Raw genomic sequence first — 24,358 nt, 5'->3', positions numbered from 1 at the left:
AATTGGACTGCCGGCGCCTGTGAAATGCTTCACTTGTTGAATTTCCAGGTGTAGGCATTCCGGGGTCCATGTTCCATATGTCGACATTGTAATTGTCAACAAGATATCATTTGCTCTGGACTGTACTCTAGAAAACAGTCTTTGTTTACTTGTGCATGAGATTTGTTGTCTCTATTTTTTGCCTATAATTAAACCTGGTGGTTGTGTCGGTTATCTGTATTCATACCTTTGTGGCGTAGACTACTCCCCAAATGACAACATTCCATTTCCACAACGACATCACACAGCCTGTATCATTACGAAACACCTCTTTGCCGCTCCTGTACTCTGAGAGGGGTATGTTGTAACTCTCCGACAGTCAGTTGGGATTTAGACGGCCGTTTCTCCAATATCGGAATCCTGCCTGTCAGGAGCCTGACGGGGGCAAGCGCATTCCAGCCCCTTGCTGGCTCGCTGCGCTTACCACCTACTCTATTCTCTCTCTATGGGGTATACACCCCTACGAGGGAAAAAAGGCCGTATAAGACGGGATTCCGTCTGTCAGACTTCTGACAGTCGGGATTCCGATGTTGGAGAAACGACCGTCTGAATCCAACTGTTGGTCAGTCATCCGGCATTCCATCTGAGAGTATTTCACATGTCGGACTGAAACACAAACACTGGTCAGATATGTCGGATGAGACAGATAAATAGTTTCTTAGAAATAACATAACTAACGTAAGAATACACTATCATTTCCAAGTGTAATGTAGACATTTATACACAATACTGTAATGCCCCAGTGGCCTCTCACGTCTTGCGTTGAACACAAATTATGGTTTGCAGTTTCATTTCGCATTGTAGGAACTGCAGTAAATCTGTTTTATGTTTGGTTTCTAGGCAGCTCTTGGTAACCGTAGAAATGATTAATTGAAGGAAACAGTGTGGGCCTTAATCAACCCTACACACCCCAGATTCCCCATTCTCCTCTATACAGTCATTTTCCGAGTGTCCTGTTATCTGAGGGAAAGGAAATTATTCCTGGCTGTGTGTTTCGGGGATTACCATGCATGACAAGTCTGCCCTTAGTTGTGTAATCAGTGTCTATATTGAGGCTTTATTTACTAGCATGGGTGCAAACTTGCATTGTGCAGTTACCCATAGCAACCAGTCATTCACTCGCTAACAGAATAGATACACGATATAATGTACAGCAGGCTGCCATCTGATCCTTCACCTGCAGCCTTTTGCTCCATTGTTAGGGATGTTTGTTATAGCTTATAATATGTAATTACATATGGGTGTCTTTGATTAAATGTATTGTTCTAATCTATTACTGAGATGATGGGTAGTGTGCAGCCTGGTGAAGGTTTGATGGTCTGCCCATGTGGCATCCGATTGCCTGTTACTGCTCGGGACTGATCAAAGCTAGATGCTCGTTCATGGAGTATAGGGAAGTGTGGTCTTATGCTGTGTACACACGGGGGCGATAGGGGCTGAAATCGCTAGAAATATGGTCGCAGGTGACCATATTGCCAGTGATTGGAGTGCGCACCAACGATAAATCGCCGGGTGCGCGCTCCCGTTTTTAGCCCCCTTATGATCGCTGGTCGCAGGAGCTTGCTCCTGCGACCAGCTGATTACCTCTGCTTCTCCCACGGCAGAGGTTCCCTTTCATCAGCGACCATCTCTGGTTGCTGATGAAAAGGAGAAACTGAGCAATATATTGGGATATTGCTAGCAATATATGGCTGAGCAATATATCTCCCCCGTGTGTACGGGGCTTTAGCGTTTAGACGTAATTATTTGGAACTCTCATTGTTGTACAATTGTTTCCTGGAGACCTCCAACTCACCCACATGCGTGCGCCGCCCCCCCCCCCCCCCCCTGACAAAATGGGCGTGGTCTCATTGAAATGGGTGTGGCCTCTGTAATACAGACACTGAAAGTGTCATTTAATTACTAAAAGTGGGCTCCCGGTATAGTTGTGTCAGGTGTGTGTAGCTGTCACACACACTGTGTGACAGCTACACACACCTGAAACAACGATACTGGGAGCACTTGTACTGTACAGTAGTCACAAACAGCCAGCGCTACCTGCCCTTGCTCCAGCAACGCCACTCAACATCTTCTGGTGGCAGTCCGACAGGCCAGCTCACTGAGGCCGGGTAAAGAAGAGGCAGCCGCAGCATGCGCCAGAAGATGGTGAGTCCCGACCTCATCACATGCCGCCCACATGCACCATACCCGTCTAGTATCTGACACGCTACATCGCTGCCCCTGCAGACAAAGACTCGCGAGATGATGACATCATCATCTCGCGAGCGTGAAGCTGTGGAGGCAGCGGTGGACGGGGGGCGGCCCAGGTGCTCTGGGAAGAGGATAAAGGGCTGGAGGCTTTTTCAGATACCTGGATTCCGGGAATCTGGAAAAGCCTCCTTGAGGGTTGCCACCCAAAACGGGAGATTCCCGGAAATCTGGGAGACGTGGCAACCCTAATCACAGCTAAAGCTGGGTATACACTGAGACTATGCGTACCTGGTCGGCAGGCTGACCTATGGCATCCTGGGTACACATTAGGCCTAATTTCAACACTCGGAACAGGGCAAATTGGTCCCCGTTCCGGAGTTTGTGTATTTGCGCATGTGCAGACCCTGGCAATGAACTGCTTCTGTGAGTTACACACTCATCGGGCCATTCTTTGCGGGGAGGGAGGGGCGGAGGCAGAGCGGGACCATGGGAATGCAGGCAGGCCGAGGTCTGCCGGGAGTGGTCTGCTGATGTCACAGGCGATTTGCGGAGGAAATAAGTCAGTTTTTACTGACTTTCATTTCCGAAGGCAGGAGAAATTATTCGATGGTCAACGACCATCGAAATTTCCCCTGCTGGCGGATGCGACACGTACCCTCACATGGTACTGACTTGATTTGGCAGGGGAGGGAAATTGGGTGTTTGGCGGGGCGGTGTTAAGCCGCTCGGTAAGCCGTGAATGACCGCTGCTTACCAAACCTTATTGAACCACCTTCTGCTGTGTCAAATATGGCATCAACCTAATGACTTTCGATCTAGATGATCATCGGTCGGGATACCCTTCATTACATATGATGTTGTCACTTAGCACTATTGCCTGGTTGGTCATGAAGCATGGCTGACTGGGTGGCATTGTGGGCACACGCAAATCGTTCATACACACTGTGTCCTCATCTAGGGATGACAATCACGGGACCGGGATTGGCAGGATGCTGGGATTTTGGCCGGGATTTGAGGATTACAATGCACATGAGCATTTCATCTTATGTTTCCTGGGCAGTGTTGAGCGCGAGCAGCGCTGGTACTTTATCTTTCTCCACTTTTGGTCGTCGGATCTGTGCAGCATTTACCGTATGCCCGCCCTTTGTTGTTTGCACCGTGCTTGGCATACAGGGCTGGAAATGTTCAGGTTTCCATTTTAGACGCAGATTTTTGGATATTCATGCCGTGTGTGTGATTAAAGATTCAGAAGCTGCAGCCGCTTTGTCCTCTATAAAACATGTTTCCCATAAATAGATCTGACATTTGCGTTCTCCTGGTTATTAGCGTGGCTTTCACACACAGAAATCCTCGGCACTCCCTCTTTTTGATCTAATATATCACATGGAAATGCAGCAACCATAACTCGTATAAACCGTTTCGGTAGCCTCACGGTGCACCACTAGAATTACCCACCAGGTCACCTGAAGAGTAAATCTGGCGTTCCCCGGCAACTCCTTCACTGAGCGTTCTCCCATTCCTCAGGGAATCAGCCGTTCCGTCACCAGGAGCCATAGAGCACTGCTTCAAAGTACGCACTCTGTACAGAGAGCCTCCAATTCATCAGTCCTGGTGTAATACCTATCAAATCTTACACTACAGAGGTTATATTTATAAGTGTACATGCATATAAATGGTGAAGTGTGGATGGAAGAAGAAACAGTATAGTCAATCTGTGTCTGTGTGTATATAATAATATACTGTGTGTGTATATGTCACAGCAGTGTAGCCCTATTTGCTGTGCATTGGTTCCTACAGGGAGGCTTCATTCCCTGACCAAGATGGCCACAGAACCTAATATTGCACAGGCTTTGTGTTAGAGCACCACAGTTGAAGTTGGACATCTTCCACTTGGCTCTGAGAGACCTGATACCCCCTTGCATCCGATTGAAAAATCTGCAGAATGCCACCTGATGGTTGATCATCGACCCAAGGATGACCTATAAACACAATTTAATTGTATCTAAGGGTGCCGTGTCAAAATTCTGATACTCTAGGGTGCCACAATTCAAAAAAGTTTGGGAACCACTGGTCTAGTGTATGGCTTCATGTATGTGTTATGTACTGTATGTGTTTATTTTCTTTTGAGGAATGTAATGCTGGTTTCACAGCAAGTCTCTGACCTGACCTATAACTGGGGTAAACCTGACTTGGGGCCAGATGTATCAAGCTTCAAAAAAGTGTTAGAGCGGACAGTGATAATCAGCCAGCCAATCAGCTCCTACCTGTCATGGTACATGACAGGTAGGAGCTGGTTGTTTATCACTCTTGTGTTCTCCAAGTCCTCAACACTGGTTGCAACTAGGGTTAAACCCAGGATGTCCTTGATCTGCTACTGTCTGAAAGGCGCAACCAGCACCTGGTTATGTTACCAAGCTGCTCATCGGAGGATCCGTAGCACAGAAAGTCAATGTCGGCCTGTGATGTCTATTTTTTATGACTCTGGGTCAGACCGTGTATTGTGAAAGGGAAAACCCAGGCAAAACCTGCAGTGAGCAAAGGGTTTGGCCGCTGTGATGAGGCTTGAAGCTTTTCCCGGATCAGAAGTTCTCAGAACCAGGATTTAGCTATGAAAGGGGTATAATTGGATATGTTATGTTGGAGTGGTTTTGATGTGTTACTCCTGGGTAGTTATAAGGCAGGGATGGGGACCATTTGGCCCTCCAGCTGTTGTTGAACTACACATCCCAGCATACCCTGTTACAGTTTTGCTATTTGGCCATGCTAAAACTGTTGCACGGCATGCTGGGATGTGTAGTTCAACAACAGCTGGAGGGCCAAAGGTTCCCCATCTCTGTTATAGGGGGTTGCTGTAAGAGAATGCTGTGCTGCAATCTACAATCTTTGCCACATATCTTCTCCAGAGATTGATCAGGAATGTATTCATTGTACCAGTTGTCTGTCTGAAAAAGGACATTTCTACAGAAATTGCTATTGATGGTAGCGTTACGTTGGTGTATTATATATTGGGGTGTATTCAATGCTTTCTGCGAGCTGTGACGGTGAGCAGGGCCAGTATACAATTGACCCCCTGCCACACACCATTTCTCCCTCGCTAGGTTTTTGGAGCGAGGGGGAAACTGTGTATGCGGCCACTAAATGCAACGGACTCCCTGCATTAGTCGCGAGCCTCGCTGTTTGGGGGATTTCCCTGGCACGTTGAATATAGTGTTCCTTCTAGGAACCAAACGGGGCAGGGCGCTGGAGGGGCGGACCAGGCACGGCGACAGCACATATGGGGGCATGCCCGGGCCGCCGCATCACAAATGGGGGCGTGCCCGGGGCGGCGCGTCACAAATGGGGGCGTGCCCGGGCCACCGCGTCACCGAAGGGGGCATGCCCGGGCCGCCGCGTCACCGAAGGGGGCGTGAATACGTCCCCGAGCTGCCAGGAAAGCACCGTGCACCGCAATCTATGGCGGCGCTGGGCTTCACCGGTGCACTCCGGCAGGACAGGCAGCAGGCTGTTTTAGCGGGGCACTACTACTAGAGGGGCAGGGCACATTTTGCCCTTTAAAAATCGGGCAGGGCGCAGCGCCCGGCTAAAACAGCCTAGCGGGGACACTAGAATAAGGTGAGTGGCCGGCGCGGGGGTTAAAGAGCGAGGATCGCTTGTTGTTGGCAATCCCCGCCACTTAACCCCCTCGCCGGCCACATTGAATCCACCCCATTGTGTGCAGATCTGTTGTGGGGCAAACAGCTGGTGTTTCCATAACGGAGACATGCATTGGACTAGGGGGTTCACTCTAGCACCCTGCACCTGTCACAACCCGTGCAGTTGCACTTTCCTGCCTGGGTTCTTGGTGACCCTGTGCAGCAAAATGGCTGTAATATGACCTCAACTTCTTGCACCAAGTGCACTTCAGCCTCTGCCGCTGGAGCAACCTGATCCTTTGACTATATAAGGAGGCTATCCAATTAATTTAGCAGGAGTAATTGCTTTTTATCACACTAATAAAAGTCCCATTTCAGTGCTGAAACCACTAGCATTTCACTTACCTCAGTTTATTACCACTAGACGGTGTGAGTTGAAGTGCAGGTGCCAACAGCCGGTTTTGCTCCCATGGAGCAACAATTGAATAGCTTCATTGGATTGCATCTGCTGGCTGCGCTCTAATAATCGAATACATTTTCTATTACCTGGAGTAGGAATGCCAATCCCGGTAATTAGGATTGAAAAACGCCCCCCCGTCCCCCCACATAAATTTACTTGGGGGATCAGGGCAGGCGGCAGTGGTGCTGAATTGGCTTCAGGAGCGGGCAGATCTCCGTTGGCGGAAGTACCTATGACCTAGTCACGCTGTGCAGGCCGGACACCGGGGTTTGGAACAGCCGAATGCTCAGAACCTGACATTAGACTGCGCATGCAGGAAACTCCAGTCCCAGGATTGAAATTCCGTACGTTTTGGGGCCACCCTAACCTGGAGCTACAGTATAATCCCCACTTCAGCGGTCAATCACTTACTGGGTGACAGTGGTTGGTTTGTGCATATTTTTTGAAGAGGTTTTGCGTTAAACTTTTTGCATTAGACCCAAATACTTCTGGACATTTCAGAGGTTTCAAAATGAGCCTGACAAATCAGGCGATAGACACTGACACCAGTTTCTGTTTCATGACGTGTTTTATTGGGATTTTTTTTTTTTTTTCGTAACAGTCTTGCATAATATGCCATTAACTCTAAATATCCTGATCATTCATGTAATCCTAAACCACTCGTCCTTTATCACAAAATGACTGCAATTCCCAAATAATATTAAACCCAAATTTATGCCACCCTTAAGATTTAGTTCAAGAACTGACACCACTTATACCCCTTTCACATCAGTAACCCGGGTCGGACCCGAGAACGCAATGTTGTGGTCGACCCGGGGCTGATGCATTCACATTAAACTCGGGTCAACGATTATAAGAATTGCCTGGTTGCTCGACCCGGGTTATAAGGTCTGGAGCTTTCACAACTCATGTCGTCCCGGCAACAACCCGGGTCCGACCTGGGATATTTTAGCAATGTGAAAGGGGTATAAGGAAGTCTTCATTTACTCCTGATCCAAAACAAGAATGACAACCCAATTTAATCCGTTTGACCAAACCATTTCCTGCTTTAAATGTTGCATTGAAAAAACCAAAGCATATGTGACCTATGAATTTAAGAACATAGAGACTGAACTTGATGAAATGGAGGTTTAATACAACAAATATCCCCATTTTGTTTTTATGAATTAAAGTAAAAGTTATAAGTGCTAGACCTACAAATGCAAACTTTTCCTTAAAATTGGGATTAAAGCAAATGGTCATAGCTTGCATGTTCTTCTTTCTGATACATGGCTAGAATGTATGGACTGTTAATGCTTATTAATACTAAGCATCGAGAACTAACAATTTTTATGGCAGCACTTTTTTTAAACCATTGTCTTTCAACCCAAACTCCCTTTTCTTTGTGACATCTGGGCAGATATACCCATATACTAGGGATATATAGATTTGACATGTGGAAAAGTCATGGAACAATATTACCTTTAGAAATGAGGACATAACTCATTTAAATATACTCAATGGTATATACTGAGGACACTGGCGGGGGATCCCCCGATAGAGATTATGTCTTTTAACAATAAGGGATTTGAAGAGAACGGTCATAACACATAGATCTTGAAATATAGTGAGACAAAATATGTTAAAGCAAGCAATGATGACGTATATATTTCGTATATGTTTTCTTTTATTAGGGAAATTGCAAAACAATAAGTATTGGGCGACAATATATTCTGGGCACTGCGGACGGTGTAATGGTTAGCATTACTGACTCAGTGCTGAGGTCATGGCTTCGATTCCCACCATGGCCCTAACTGTACGGAGTTTGTATATTCTCCCCGAAAAGCGTGGGTTTACTTCGGGTACTCCGGTTTCCTCCCACAATCCAAAAATATACTGGTAGGTTAATTCGCTCCCAACAAAAATTAGCTCCACTAGGGCAGGGTCTGATGTGAATGTTCAAATATTCTCTGTAAATCGCTGCAGAATATGTGTGTGCAATATAATTAAATCAAAGATGGTAATTACAAAGATCCGTACTGGATTTCTTTGTGCTTTTCCAGTACTGGATTTCCAATCAAATTACATTAAAAACACACACTGAATAAAACAATCATGTATTTTCACAATCATGTGTTATATGATTGTTTTATTCTGTGTGTGTGTGTGTGTTTTTAATGTAATTTGGGTACTTATGTAATATCTGGGCTCCTGTTTTTCTTATGAGACCGCGTCCCCTCGCGGGGCTCGCTGCGCTCGCCACGCTTCGGGCACGGTGGCTCGCTGCGCTCGCCACACTATATAAAATCAACTCAATGCGTAGTTGGATAGTAGGGGTATGAAAAAATGGTGTGCATTTAACATGGGAGCCCAGATAATACATAAGAACCGTAATTTGTGCGTTTTGAAGAAATCCAGTACGGATCTTTGTAATTAACATCTTTGATCATGTGATCAGTCTGGGTATAAATATCTGCCCAATGCTAGGCCTTTATGTGCCTGAAACGTTTTGGTCTTTGGAGGTGTCCATATCCTGTCTTTGGAGCCTGGGTACCTGTATTTCCATCTCAGGTTAACTACTGCATCTTATTCTGGACAAGGTGCAGTGGGGAATATCTGGTGTTCCTTAAACAGGTGGACTGTTCTTGTGCTATTTAAGAAAGGACTTTTTATCTGTGAAGTGTTAAGTTTGTTTTATCCTAAATAAAACCTCGGTACTTATGTAGTAACTGGGCTGCCGATTTTGAAATCGGGTCCATCGCATCGCATCGCACCCGACCATATCGCATGCGATGCGATGCGATGCGATGGACCCGATTTTTCCATAGGATTCAATGTTAAAATGGACTCTGTCCATTTTAACATAGAATTCAATGGGAAAAGGGGTCCTTTTCATACCCCTACTATCCAAGTGGGCATGGAGTTGGATATAAACCTGTGGCGAGCGTAGCGAGCCACCGAGCCCGAAGCGTGGCGAGCGTAGCGACACAGAATACCGTCCCCTCGCGGGGCTCGCTTCGCTCGCCACGCTTCGGGCTCGGTGGCTCGCTACGCTCGCCACAGGTTTATATCCAACTCCATGCCCACTTGGATAGTAGGGGTATGAAAAGGACCCCTTTTTCCCATTGAATTCCATGTTAAAATGGACTCAGTCCATTTTAACATTGAATCCTATGGTAAAATCGGGTCATCGCATCGCATCGCATCGCATGGTCGTATGCGATGCGATGCGATATCGCATCGCATCGCATCTGATTGTATGCCTTAACTTAAGGCATACAATCAAAAAATCGGCAGCCCAGATACTACATAAGTACCAAAACCTCTCTTGGATTATGTTTGGAACCATTTGAATTTGTCAAGCTAATTGATGTGACGGCCATTTGACAGAAAGAAACCTTTCAAGGAAAATAGGACGCTGTATACAGGTGCTGTCTTAAATTTGATGGGGTCATATATGAAGATTGGATATTTAAAGAAACCTTGATGTGCCTATAGGGCCTTGATAAAAGGTCAGTTGTTTGGTGGAGTGAAACTTTCTGAAAGTATTCTACTGCAGAAAGTGTCTGATTGTCTGTCTGCTATTTATTTCTCTCACACCCATGAGAAAAGACTGCGGATTGATATATATCAAACAGGAAGGAAACCTGAGCGTGTAACACGTCAGATATTACCACCATCCGTGTGATTTCTGTTTATATTTGGGAGTGGTGATCCCAGGGGGTGCCGGACGCGGTCCCGACAGTTGGGATCCCAACAGTCATTTACCCGACGTCGGGATCCTGACTGTCAAAACGCCGACAGACGGGTGCCCGACGGCCACCCGCTATTTTCTCTCGTGGGGGTCCACGACCCCCATAGAGGGAGAATAGAAGTTTGGCGAGCCCGCGCGGGGCTTTGTTGTGCTCACCATGCAGTCTGAGTCTGGGCAGTCGGGATCCCGACGTCGAGCTAATGACTATCGGGATCCCGACTGTCGGAACCCTATACCACACCTGATCCCAGGTGCTAATTGGTGCTGCAAGTCTCGGGGCGCAGATTGTGCTTCTATTTTTCTCTATATTATAAGTTAACAATATGCACAATAATGACATTTTTGTACATATAATCTAGTGTGTACACACTATATAGTTAACAATGTGGGCTCCCACTGGTAGCCATCTTCCCCTGGCGACTGCATGCTCCTGGATGTGGACAGCGCTTTACAGAGAATATTAGAACATTCACATCAGTCCCTGCCCCAGTGGAGCTTACAATCTATATTCCCTACCACATGTACACGCACATACAGACATTCTAGGGTTCATTTGTTGGGAGACAATTAACCTATCAGTATATTTTTGGATTGTGGGAGGGAACACGAGTACCCGGAGGAAACCCACGCAAGCACGTATCTGTACTATATCGTTTGGCCAGGAGTTCCAGGCAGTTCAAGAGAAATGGGTACATTTACTAAAATGGGAGTTCTGTTGAAGATGATATGTTGCTATGTGCAACCAATCTATTATCTTCTAGAAGTTGCTAAATAAATAAGTAGAATCTGATAAAAAAAAAAAAATACTGCTAACAATTTAGGCCTCGGCGGTCGTCTTGAAGTTGTGCTATATATCTGCAGCACCACTGTTTATTGGCACTGCAAGGCAACAGAGCAGCAGATAGAGGCTTGATAGGCAGCTGTAGTGTGTTCAGTACAGCCACAGTACACATGTAAGCCTGTGCTGCTCTGTCCTGAGATGAAACTGTTGGACTGGTGTCGGAGAAACCAGTTTGTACAGTTATCTTGGCTTCCTTGCAGCTCTGTTTGTCAGGGGAACAATGAGTCATCTTGATAGGAAATCTGGGTAGAGCACTGTGGTTTCGATTGACATTTCATCACATCGTTTTATCCCTTCCAGAGGCACCTAGCTGAATTGCTTCAGTGGCTCTGGGAAAAGCTGTCCTGTGAAAGTGTTTTGAGCAGCTCCCCATCTGCAGATGGCAATGTTCCGTGGTGCCATACTGCGACCTCTAGTCGATTGTTGCGTCTACATTGTTTTATCTTGCTGGCTTCTGTCCAGTTAGGAAACATTAGGAATGAGGCGTTTATGGTGTCTAGAGTGTGACCTATTATCTTAATTTGTCCGTTAGGTTTGCTATATTTTGTACACATATTGGCCCTTATTCAGATCTGTTCGCAGTACAAATTCGTTCGGAAAATGGGCAAAACCATGTGCACGGCAGGTGGGGCAGATGTAACATGTGCAGAGCGAGTTCAATTTGGGTGGGGTGTGTTGAAACTGAAATCTAAATTGCAGTGTAAAAATAATGCAGCCAGTATTTACCCTGCACAGAAACAAAATAACTCACACAAATCTAAAACTCTCTATAGACCAGTGGTCAGGAAACTCGGTCCTCATTACCCCACGCAGTGCATGTTTTGAAGGTCTCCTCACAGAATCACAAGTGAAATAATTAACTCCACCTGCGGACCTTATAATATGTGTCTGTGAGTAATTAGTGCACCTGCTGGGTTACCATCAAAACCGGCACTGTGTGGGGTAATGAGGACCGAGTTCCCTGACCACTGCTATAGATGTTACATCTGCCCCACCTGCAGTGCACATGGTTTTACCCATTTTCCCAAAAAAATTGTACTGCGATCAGATCTGAATAAGGGCCATTGTGTATTGTATGATCCCACCATAAGCAGGTGTACGGATGGAGCCGGCCTCTTCATTGCAGGGGCTGGCGAAAGTATTGAGCGACCCCGTGGCAACAGAGTTTGCCCCGGGTCGCCGCCAGTCCCCCTCACCACCCCGACACCCCTGAAGCAGAGACAGTCAGGGACCCACTGTGCTGCCTTCAAGAGACTAGGTCTTGCGTGCGTGTGAGACGAGCATCCCAGTTCAGTGTAGCCCCTGTCCGCCGGCGCTCGCCAGAGGGGAGGCTCTGGTGAGCCCCGGCCAAGGACGACAGGGGCTCCATCTGTAGTTTATTTAGAGCACAGGTTCTCAAAGTCGGTCCTTGGGACCCCACACAGTGAATGATTTGCAGGTCTCACAGAATCCAGTGAATTAATTAGCTCCACCTGCGGATCCTTTAAAATGTCAGTCAGTAATGAGTGCACCTGTCGGGTGACCTGTAAAACGCGAACTGTGTGGGGTCCTGAGGACAGAGTTTGAGAACCAGTGATTAAGAGCTAATATGTCGTTCAACGCGAGTTCTTTTCTTGTGTAAAAAGGAGTCAACCTTTTGGTTGACCCTGAGTTGACCCTTTCACACAGAAGAAATACCCGTGCTAATCTGCAAATTACCAGTTAGAAATACTTGACCCAGTAATTTTGCTTTTCTGTGTGAAAGGGTGGTGGTCAGACCAGGAGTGGCGGCATTAAAATGCCATATAAAAGCTGTGGTTTACAGAAAAATCTGTATAAAAGGGGTATTTTTGAGGAAACGTGTTATATGTAGTATTTTGTATATGGAAATAAAGAGAATAGTTACTCTTCCTTACAAATATAAATTCTCAACGTGACTCCGGTTATCCGGTCCTGTGACCGCACATGTCACTTGAACTGCTCTCTCAAGGAGTGCGAGGAACCTCCACTAAATGCGTGGGCCTCCTGCGGACATTCCTGGAAGAATAGGAATGTTCTGCTCTTAACCTTAATCTAGCTACAGTGGGCCGGGGTGTATAGTGGTGCGATTCCCTTGGCCATGTGGGATGCCTGCTGAACTTAAAGGTGTTTTTTTTTTTTTTTTTTAAAGTGACAATCCTTTAGTTCGGCAGGCATCCCACTCAGCCACCGGACCCACACCACATCAATGATGTCATTTGTAACATTGAATGCCTTGTTCTACCCATTTTGTTTTGCAAAATGCATCATTCAGTTCCGTGTATAACCTTGGTAGGTACATCTGCTATTAAACAGCAGAAAGCATCTCCCATGTTGTTTTAAATAGATTTTCCATTTTGTCAAGGCATTATATGTCGAACAGAATGAAAGCCAAATTTTGGTCATTCTATCTGGTGGGTGGCCTGACCACTCCTTGGCATATATTCAATGCCGTGGGCGAGCTTTGTCTGCGAGCAGGACTTTTTGCTCGCAGTCACCGCTCACCCTGTCAGTATTCAACTGACCCCCCTCATACGCAAATTCCCCCTCGCTCCGTTTTTTGAGTGAGGGAGAATTTGCGAATGTGCCTCCAAAAGCTGTGAGAATCGAGGCTAATTACAGCGAGTTTGCTTCACTAGCCGCGGCTCTCGCAGTTTAGGGGAATCCTCGCCGTTCTGTGACGGTGAGGATTCCCCCGGAATGTTGCATAGTGCGAGCAGCCGGCGCGGGGGTTAAACTGCGAGGATCATTGGTTTTCTGTGATCCTCGCAATTTAACCCCCTCGCCGGCCGCTCGCACCGGCATTGAATACATGTCAATGCCTCTGGAGGAGTGGTCAGGTCACCTTATGTGAGAGAACAATTGAGACTTTATGGCTGAAAAACACTTTATGGGACAGATTTATCAATGAGTGATATTCTTGTTATCAACCAATCTGCATCTGTCGTTTTATCAAACACATGATGTTCTGAGCGGTTTAGTCTGAGGACTATTAATCATGTGTAGCCATGGATAATGAGAATAACTCTCCATTGATAGATCTTCACCTGTGTTTGCTATATAACTGAAGCGTAGTTTAATTAAGCTTGGTGAAGTGATAAAGTAGATGGTGATAATGCAACAGCCAATCAGCTCCTAATTGGCAAGTTACAGGCTTGGTTTGAAAAATGACAGGAGCTGATTGGCTGCTATGTTATCACCTTCCATTTTGTGTACAATACCTCTGCTATGGAAACATGCGCACAGGCTTTTATTGGTGTTTTACATATAGCAACTTGTAATAGGTAAACTGTTCCCATAAGTGTGTTTGCAGATTCACATAAACAAATCAGATCCTAGCTGCGTGCATTCTGGTGCTGGTTTGTCTATAGAAAACCATTACGACTGGCTGACGTGCATTACACAATATGCTAGGGTTAAACATAAGCCTTACAATGCTACAGAATTGGGTCTCCATGCGTGGAGATCAGCTTTCGTATTAAACGTATCTGCATGGCTAGCTTCATTGTGCCTTACCAGTAAATATGTATTTTGGTAACTTTTTATATTTTCTTTTTGTCTCTCCAGCTGGCAGGAACAGCCGTTCTTGGAATAGGTCTATGGCTCCGGTTCGATAGCCAGACAAAGACCATATTTGAATCTGATACGAACAGCTCCTATTTTACTGGTAAGTCCTATAAAGTACATATTTCCTGTGTGTGACGTTTGCAGCTAGGATGCTTTACATATGACCTCTTAAGCTCTCCGCCGTAAAGGTTTGAATATGACCCCAATGTTCATTAGTGGACCGTGTATGGGGCATTTTCTCGACTTTCGGTTTTGCTGACAAAATGGCTTCCCTCCATTGTGTGTACAATTGTACTTTAAAAGAGAACCCAAATCTTGAATGGAAAGATTATTACAAGCCTTATTTCATATTGATTCAGTTTGGCTAGTGATGCTACCAGATGTTTAGGGCATGAGTGGTCAAATGCGGTCCTCAAGGCACCCCAGCGGTCCAGGTTTTAAATATATCCATGCATGGCCAAAAGTGACTTAATTAGCACCTCAGTCAATTTGGTTTAACCATCTGTGCTGAGCCATGGATATACCTAAAACCTTGACCGTTGGTGTGCTTTGAGTACTGCGTTTGGGATCCTCTGGTGTAGGAAGATTCTATATAACTAACATGAAGATGAAACTCAAGGAACAAAACGGACATTACCTGACTCTGCATTGTCTGTCTTTTCATTGCAGGGGTCTACATCCTGATTGGCGCTGGAGCACTTATGATGTTGGTTGGTTTCCTTGGATGCTGTGGTGCAATCCAGGAGTCAGAATGCATGCTGGGATTGGTAATTTTTTTTTCTTAAGTCTAACTTTATGTGGATTGTGGTTTGTTTCCTTGACCGATTTTTTTTCTTTGCTGTACATAAAACCGTTGTTTTCTATAGTTTTAATATACTGTATACAAAGAGTCAAGAGAAAAAAATTGCCTGAGCCTTCTCTATATTCCTTTTGTTGCTTCTAAAGATCAGCTGCATAGCTGCCATTTTCCTGTAGATTTGTGCATGCACAGTAGAGCCACCAGGAGTGTGGCCCAGATGCCATTTTCCCAGAGTTCTGCACGTCGCGAGGGAGGAGGGTGCTTGTGCGGCGACTACACATTAGCCTCCTCTATGAAAAACATTCTACTATATATATAGGGGTGTATTCAATGTGGCCGGCGAGGGGGATTTTATGGTGAGGAAGGCTTGTTTTCCTAGAGGATCGCAGAAACAAAGCCTTCCTCGCTGTTTAACCCCCTCATCCTATTCTATGTTCCGGGAAATGGCGAGGTTCACCACACATAGCCGTGAGCCTCGCTGTATTAACGGTCATACTCGCCGTTTCCACCTCGCTTTCTAGAAATAACGAGTGCAAGGGTTTCAGTTGAATACTGAGGACGGGCTATGACGGTGAGCAATAGGCACTGCTCGCTATCATAGCTCGCCTAATCGGCATTGAATATACCCCATAGGCATATATTCAATGCCGTGGGCGAGCGGTGACTGCGAGCAGGACTTTTTGCTCGCAGTCACCGCTCACCCTGTCAGTATTCAACTGACCCCCCCTCATTCGCAAATTCCCCCTCGCTCCGTTTATTGAGCGAGGGGGAATTTGCGAATGTGCCTCCAAAAGCTGCGAGAGCCGAGGCTAATTACAGCGAGTTTGCTGCACTAGCCGCGGCTCTCGCAGTTTAGGGGAATCCTCGCCGTTCTGTGACGGTGAGGATTCCCCCGGAACGTTGCATAGTGCGAGCGGCCGGCGCGGGGGTTAAACTGCGAGGATCACTGGTTTTCTGTGATCCTCGCAGTTTAACCCCCTCGCCGGCCGCTCGCACCGGCATTGAATACTGGCCATAGAGTTATTGAACTTGGTACAAGTAATACCTCTCTCTCCATGCGCCATGTTTTAAGGTGTTTGTTCGGTGATGTTACTGGTTCCCTATGGAATACGTACTCACCGCTGTGTTACAGCATATAATAAACACAAACTGCGGTGCCTGGAAGAAAGTTTTGGATGTGAATTTAGATGCAGGTGTTCTTTTTCCAGTAATCTATTTACAGCACTTTTATGTTATTTATGTCTGTGTTGTGGTAGTTTTATTTATTTGCAACCATATTTTTTTTTTTTTCCTCCTTGCAGTTCTTTGCTTTCCTCTTGGTCATTTTTGCCATTGAAATTGCTGCCGGTATCTGGGGTTTTGCCAATAAAGATAAGGTGAGGTTGTTTTAACAACATAATTATCGCTTTCTTTTTAATTGGTGCATGCTGCAATTCATTGAAAGTTCTAAAACATTGTGTTTTAGACATTAAAAAAAATAATCACATTTTAAAGATAAAAAAAAAGTTTAACCCTTTGAGTGCCAAGTGAATTTGTCAAAATTGGTGTGAAAATTGGCAAGCAACCCTTTGTATTTATCATAATGACCTGTAATGTCGGCACTCGAAGGGTTAACGATTGACAGGACTGTGATATTATTATTTAATAATCAGGCCCTGCCTCAGTGGAGTGTACAAGCTAGATTCCCTACCACATATACACGCACACAGACATTCTAGGGTTAATTTGTTGGGAGCCAATTTACCTACCTGTATATTTTTGGATTGCGGGAGGAAACCGGAGTAAACCCATGCAAGAACGGGGAGAATATACAAACTCCACACAGTTAGGCCCATGGCCTCAGCGCTGTGAGTCAGTAATGCTAACCATTACACCATCTGTACTGGTCAATTCTTCTGCTTCAGTATAGGGAGCGGCATCCCAATTCTCCTACGTTTTACAAAGATATATGCAGGACAAAACAAGCTGCACTCAGTCTACCCATAGTCCAGACGAACAGCCATCAATTTTTTTAGGCCCAAAGTTGCACCCCATACTAGGTTTATAACTCTTTACTGTAGGTCACTGCAAAACTGTTTTTTTGGAAACCGGGCATAACGCAACAGTCACCCCCTATGTGTTATCCGAATAACAGCGCCATTATTGGGGGACAAACCCTGCCACCAACTGATGGGGTTGTGCTCAGCATCTACGGAGGGTCTGAGGTTCCCCCCAAGCTCTCCACTTAATGTGAATAGAATGACCGTTATTCCTGTGGCGGTACAAGCCAACTGTTTTAGACTACAACAGTGAGAGGATGGTAATGCAGCCATTGTTCTCCGTAAAGCCTTTTTGATAGGAAAGTCTTCTATTATTATTATCCTTTATTTATATGGCACCACAAGGAATCTGCAGTGCCCAATTCGAGTACATAAACTAATAAGCAGTACCTGCCAAACTCTGAATACTGTTACATATGTTGTGGATAGAAAAAGGTGGATTGTAGATTTTTTTTTATGTATGGGTAGATTTTTGAGCACATTCATAAATACCAGTTTAGAATTTTGTATTCTAGTTTCCCTTCTCACAATAGAATACTTACGCAGGAAGCTATATACATCGCTACCAATCTAACGGCCCATACACATTGGGCAATTTTGAGCTGAAAGCCGCTCAAACTTCGTGTTTTGAGCGGCTTTCAGCTCAAAGCCGCCCAGGCGATGAGCGGTGATGTGTCCTCCCGCATCATCGTTGGTATTACCAGCAGATGAGCGGCTTTGTGGACGTTCGCCCCCCTCTGACAGTGCCGGGCAGAGGGAAAGCCGCTCAGTGTGTAAGCACTGAGCGGCTTTCCCCCCAGCAATAACAACGGCCATCGCTGGGCAAACATCTGGAGCTTTAGATGTTTTAATCAGAACATTTGCTAGAAATTCTAATTGTTTGTGCTTTTTTGACCTCTAGGTTGTTGACGAAATAAAGAACTTTTACACGGAGGCTTATACTAAGTATGTTCAGACTAAAGAGGCGGCTCTGAAGGAAACACTGACGGGTATACATGCCGCTGTAAGTTTTATTTTATTTTGTTTCTTTTTATATTGCAGTGACCATGCAATACCGAAACCAAAAATATCTCTACTGCCCAATTTTAATTGCGTTGTTGTTATTGAAAACTCTCTTGTCTTGTTTGCATTTCTTTGTAGCAGCTAATACCCAGGTCAAAGGGCACTGTAAGACTCAAGTAGGCCCATGGCAAAAAATCATTTTTAGTTGGGCCACCAGTGCCACCATTGAGGACATGAGCAGTAACTTGCTACTGTCATAGGGTACAATTGTAAATATCAAGTGCATCACATTTTTGAAGTATTAAGGCCCCATCCACTAGTGTGATATTGCCACGATTTATGCGTTTCCGACGCATTGCTGCAATGGATCGCATGAAAAGTGTCATAGCAGTTGCTTTTCCTGCGATTACGATGTGAGGCGCATTCTTAATTGAATGAATATTTGTCGCAGCCTGTAGCCCCTGCTAGGATCGCATACGATACATTGCATGCAAAAGAACAGCATAGTATTGTATGCGATACTGTAGAGTGAGATGGCGGGGTATCGCATGCAATACTTCGCCCTAGTGGGTGGGGGCCTTTACATTTTCCTCTTGAACAATGTTTGCTGTGTGTAATTCTCAGTAGTAAGTTTGGTGGATGTTTTAGTAGGAGTTGGAATAGATTTCAAGCTCAAAGTAGGCCTATGCTCCAGAGTTGGTCCACAAATTCTGTTGTAAATAATAGGGAAGTGCCCCGGCTACTGCCGCGGAAAAATGTTGGTTCGAACTTGAAAAATTAGCTTAATAAAGTTGTGGGGGGTTTTTTCTTCTAATTTTTATTATCTTGTTTTTTTGTGGCATTTTTTTTTAACAAAATACTATGTTTAAAAATGAGTTGGTAATTGCATTAATAGAATTGTCTAGCCCCAATTTGTGGATTAGAATTTGGTCATTTAAATAGAAAGAAATTTTTTTACAAAACAAAAAATTAAAATGTTGGCTTTAGGGGGAAATATTTTGATATAGATTTATGCTTTTAATCGCTATTACTGGTTCCAGGAGTGGCGCTGTGTCTCTTATTGGGTTTTATCTCAGGGCCGTCTTGCCCACTTAGCTGGGTGGGCTACTGCACTGGGGCTCCAGTGCAGGGCACATCAAAAAAAAAAAAAAAAAAAGTTTGGCTTATGGCAATCCTGTTAGTACTGGCCTGTATTTCTCCTGTCTCCTCCAGTGGTCGCACTCTATGTCGGGTGTGACGTCATCACGCCCGACATTATTAGTGAGAAGTGCTTTGTCTAGGGGGCCCATAATTCTGTTAAAATGGCCCTGTTTTATGTTCCTATAATCATTAGATGACGTGTAATCTGACCGTTTCTCTTTTCCAGTTGGAATGTTGCGGAATAACGCCCATTATTGATTCCGCGATTTCAGACACCTGCCCCTCAAAGAATGTATTGGAAAGCATCACTACACCGGTACAGTATTTTATTTCCATTATTATGACTTGGATACTGCTATGTCTCTCTGTACATGTATATTTGTGCATTGTATGTATAATTAGGTGTATATATAGTTATCGTTGGCTTGTTAGATGAAGATGCCTCTATGTTGGAGTAGATAATGAATGCGGGTTAGTGGCTGGGGGTGAGAGTTGGTTACCAAGGGTGAGGCTCATTTTGATTTTGATTTATTTTATAGTGTACAAAACTCAGAGTAACTACTCTTTAGTGGTTTCCTTATCCCACGAGCATTTTATACCTCCCGTTAAACCATGAGAGTGATAAAAAAAATGTCTTCTGTTTTTACAGACCTGTCCGACAGCCATCGAAAAAGTTTTCAACAGCAAGTTTCACATTATCGGCGCTGTCGGGATCGGAATTGCTGTTGTAATGGTATGTATTTTTGTGACCTCATAGTGTGGTGCATCAGAGATCAACGCAGCTTGACACCCACCCACCGCCTTGTGTTGCCTTTTTCCCTGATGTTGTCAGCAAGATGTTCTCTTTTGGGAATACTGGATGCTAGTTGCAGTTGTCTGCCGGTGGATTTACTTATGAGCTGTAAGAGATGGAAATAGGACACGCCTACAAGATTCATGGTTATATAACGGTTCATATCATTGGGGCATTTAACCCTTGGAGTACCAAGTGAATTTGGCCAAATAGGTGTGATAATTGCCAAGCAAACCTTTTTATTCATCATAATGACCTGTAATGTTTACCTTTTATATGGGTATATGGGGAATATATTCTTTTTTTTTTTACACAATATTTTTTATTTGTCTTTATATGACAAATGTGAGTGGCATTGTTAGCCGATATTTTGCACACCTTTTAGAAATGTTGGCAGTTTTTGCGGATATTTTGCAGCATCTCTCGCAGATGTTGGCACTCAAAGGGTTTAAAATAATGGGTTCAAAAAATTTAATGTTAGTGATCTACTGCTGGCGGCGAGAGCAGGTTGGGGGGGGGGGGTGGTTATGGCTGCAGTCAACAGCGGCCGTAGAGAGAAAATAAATTGCAACTGCATGAAAAGTGTATCCCCTGCAGCCAGGTGTGGATCAGTTGGTCACCAGCAAGTTGACCTAATGACTGTCTAACAACTTGCTGGTGACCCAATGACCGTATCCCCTGCAGCAATAGGATGACCCTTCTGCATCCTAAAGGCCCCCATACATTAGTCCGACTTGACCTAGGGACAACTCAGACCTGATTTCGCCCTGCAGCTCCATGGGAGGGGGACACACGATTAGGCACTTGATGTGCCAAGTTTTGCATATGATAAATCGCATGGATTTATCATATGCAGTCCCGGGGGGAGCTACAGAAGGAGGGATCCTTGAGACTGGCTGGGCAAGGGGGAGCTGTTGTGGAGGGCAGGGGAGGAAGCCGTGCGGGGTATGCCGACTAATAGACAGCCAGGCAGAGGGAACGGGGGAGGCGCCGTAAGGAGCCGGGCAGGTGAGAAAGCTGTTGTCCTCCGACTCACCGTGCCAGCGGGAGCAGGGCGCCCGGCGGCCGGCAGAAGACGCTGGCTGCCGGGCAGCGGTGGAAGGAGCAGACAGCAGAGCACTTGGAAAAAAAAAAAAAAAGTCCATACAGATAACTAGGAAGCCATTGATTGGCAGAGACCGCTCTCAGCCAATCAGCGATTGGCTGAGAGCGGTCTCTGCCAATCAACGGCTTCCTGGCACTGTGAGTCCGAGGGCAACAGATTCCTCACCTTCCCGGCTCCGTACGCCACCTCCCCCTGTTCCCTTCTCCCGGCTGTCTATTAGCCGGCATCCCCTGCACGGCTCCGGGCTGCACATAAGATTTGGCAAATCCTTATGTGCAGCCCGTCTGACCTCCCGACTCCAATGCGATGCGCACGGGACCGCACATCTGGTCGGACGGGATGTGTACAAGTGCGATTTGGGCCGATTTCGCGTGAAATCGTGCCCAAATCACATAGTGTATTGGGGACCTTAACCTGGTGGAAAAAACACTTTCTATGTTGCTGCGGCAATATAGGGGTCGGCCAAGTGTGGTCATGCCCAGCAGCCGACAGCAGGCGTTATTTACACTTTTGTGGCTGGTTTTCAGGTGGTGTTAACAGTCCTATTTCATATCAAGTACCATTTTCAAAAACAAACATTGGAAAAGACCTTTTTTTAAATTGATAACTCCATTTTTTTATTTTATTTTTTCAGATTTTTGGAATGATCTTCAGCATGGTTCTTTGCTGTGCAATCCGAAACAACAGGGAGATGGTATAATGAAGGTCCAAATGCAGCAGTTTCTTCAAATGGGGGCAGCAGGGGTTGGGGATAATGTTGTTTTAGTGTTTAAACAGCCCTTTCTAAAATAAAGTTGTGCTATATTTTTGTTTATTTTTTTAATGCAAAGCTTTTTTTTTCCATATTTTTCATTTTTTTTTTTTTTGTTTATTGTTTTTGTTTTCTATTTTAAGATTGTATGTTTCAGATGTAAACCAATGATACAAGGTACACCATTTGTTGATGGGTTAAATTCATATATATATATTGTATATCTACAAAAGGCTATATAAAGTGTAGTCAGTTTAGGTTTGTCTTTCGCTTTCTTAAAATATTAATCAAGATATAACTTAAATGTAATTTGGTACTTAAAAAGTAAATAAAACAAAAAAAACCTGTACAAATAAAATCATTATTGTTCTTTTATTTATTTATTTTTATATTAATTCAATGTAGGCTTTCATCTGCCAATAGGAATTTTAGAAATAACTGCACTGAGCAGTGATACTGAGCTGTCTCTGGTATCGTACATAATACATATATTTTTGTATGTAATGTATGTATGTATGTATGTATGTAGTAATGGGACCTATTTTCTTCTGACGTGACTGTACGTTGCAGCGCGCAAGCTCTAGGCGGGTTCGATGGAGGGAAAAGTCAGCTCCAACACCACCGAGCGTCAGTCGCCTACAAGCTTCCGTACGGTTCGTATCGTGGTTTTAGTGGACCCCTGTCCCTAGGCTCAGTTGCTGCTTAAAAATGCAACGTTCTATCGAACAGCGCTAAGCCATTAAATTCTGTCTGGGACTCGGAAAATCGGCTATGAAGACGTTAGCCATAATCCAGAAAGTGTTCGGGAGCGAAAGCCTATCAAGAGCTGCTGTTTCATGACAATGCACCAAGCCACAACAGCTTCATAGTCAACGACTACCTGGCCCAGAATGGCATCGCAACGCTTCCTCAGCCCCCTACAATCCCGTTCTGGCCCCGGCGGATTTCTTCCTGTTCCCCTGAGTTAAGACAGCCCAAAAAGGACACCGCCATGGGACCGTAGTAGAGGTCAAAGCGGCTTCGAACCGCTGCTTGAAGCGCTTTACGGAAAGGACTTCCAGGGCGCCTTCCAATCGTGGACAACTCGGCAGAAGTGTGTCGACGCACAAGGGACTTATTTTGAAGAATTTTAATTGTTTGTTTGTAGTGATATCTTCAATAACTCTCCCCCCCCCCCCCCCCCCCCCCCCAAATTTGGTCTCATTACTCTTAATACAATCCCTGTGTAAGCTATGTACAGACAAATACGACACAAAAAGTTTCATCCAGCCATGGGTGTGTCCCTGTTATTAGGCAATCAAATGTTCCTATTTGTAATTAATTCTTAGTACAGTATATACTGAACTGAACTGAAAGCAGCAATGTCAGAGCTGTAATTAGAAGACAGTATAATTTACCTATTTTATTTTCACATGGGAACTTTTCTTTAATATAAAGCTGCATGTACATTTTTAGTTAAACTCCACTATAGCCAACATGCAGATCTTCCTTCTATATTGCCACAGACTGATCCTCCTACAGTAAGACCTATGGAGACCAAGTACTGTTCATGTACCATGCAAAACCTTATTTCCCATAAAAATTCCCTGATGTCCTCATTTTCTGCTGTTTTACAAAGCCCTGAGACCAAATGCCGCTCCTTTAATATTTCTCCCACGCTAAGGATGCATGAAGCCAGTGTCATGTGATTATGTAAAGAACTGGAAAGGTTACCGGTAATCGTACCCCTGTGTGTATTTTTATTCTAGTTTGTGAATATTCACGGTTAACTTAGCAGTGATTTACAAAAAGGGCATTGAGAGGGACATAGAAGTTGGTTTATTATAATATAAATTTGCCAAACAGGTATATTTTAGTTAGGCTAATTTAGAAGCAGAGAATTTGTTGGCAGATGAGAACAACTTGGTCAATCTAGTCTGCCCCCTTTGTAACGATATTGGTGCCTCAAGCCCTATTTGATAATTATTACTTTGTAAGTACAGTATATCCTTATGTCTGTCCCATTCATGTTTAACTTGCTCTACTGTCTAAAGCTCTACCACCTCTGATGTGAGTCTACCTTGATCAGGCCTGACCAACCTTTTGGCTCTCCAGCTTTTGTGAAACTAGAAGTCCCACCATGCATTGCCACAGTTTTGCTATTTAGGAATATTAGAACTGGGGCAAAAAAAAAAAAGTGGTTTGTACCAGCACTGGCTGATGAACACACTTGAGACTGTATAGTATTATAAATTTTACTGTTTAGACCATATATAATATAATAATAAATT

The 24,358-nt window shown here is 44.8% G+C and overlaps 1 protein-coding gene across 1 annotated transcript in view; it reads left to right on the top strand.

Moving 5' to 3' along the window:
- The window catches only part of CD9 (CD9 molecule), a 40,047-nt gene extending 17,584 nt beyond the window's left edge, over window positions 1-22,463 (top strand). The window contains exons 2-8 of the mRNA XM_083181594.1: window positions 14,460-14,559; window positions 15,129-15,226; window positions 16,560-16,634; window positions 18,199-18,300; window positions 19,666-19,755; window positions 20,089-20,172; window positions 21,972-22,463. Of these exons, the coding sequence (XP_083037720.1) occupies window positions 14,460-14,559; window positions 15,129-15,226; window positions 16,560-16,634; window positions 18,199-18,300; window positions 19,666-19,755; window positions 20,089-20,172; window positions 21,972-22,037 (615 nt within the window). The 3' untranslated portion in view covers window positions 22,038-22,463. The remainder of the gene's footprint in view (window positions 1-14,459; window positions 14,560-15,128; window positions 15,227-16,559; window positions 16,635-18,198; window positions 18,301-19,665; window positions 19,756-20,088; window positions 20,173-21,971) is intronic.
- The last annotated feature ends 1,895 nt before the right edge of the window (window positions 22,464-24,358 follow it).

This window comes from Crinia signifera, chromosome 4 (genome assembly GCF_055691185.1).
Source record: "Crinia signifera chromosome 4, ASM5569118v1, whole genome shotgun sequence".
Taxonomy (NCBI): Eukaryota; Metazoa; Chordata; class Amphibia; order Anura; family Myobatrachidae; genus Crinia; species Crinia signifera.
The sequence above is the reverse complement of the archived record's forward strand: the minus strand, read 5'-3'. Positions and strand labels throughout refer to the sequence as shown.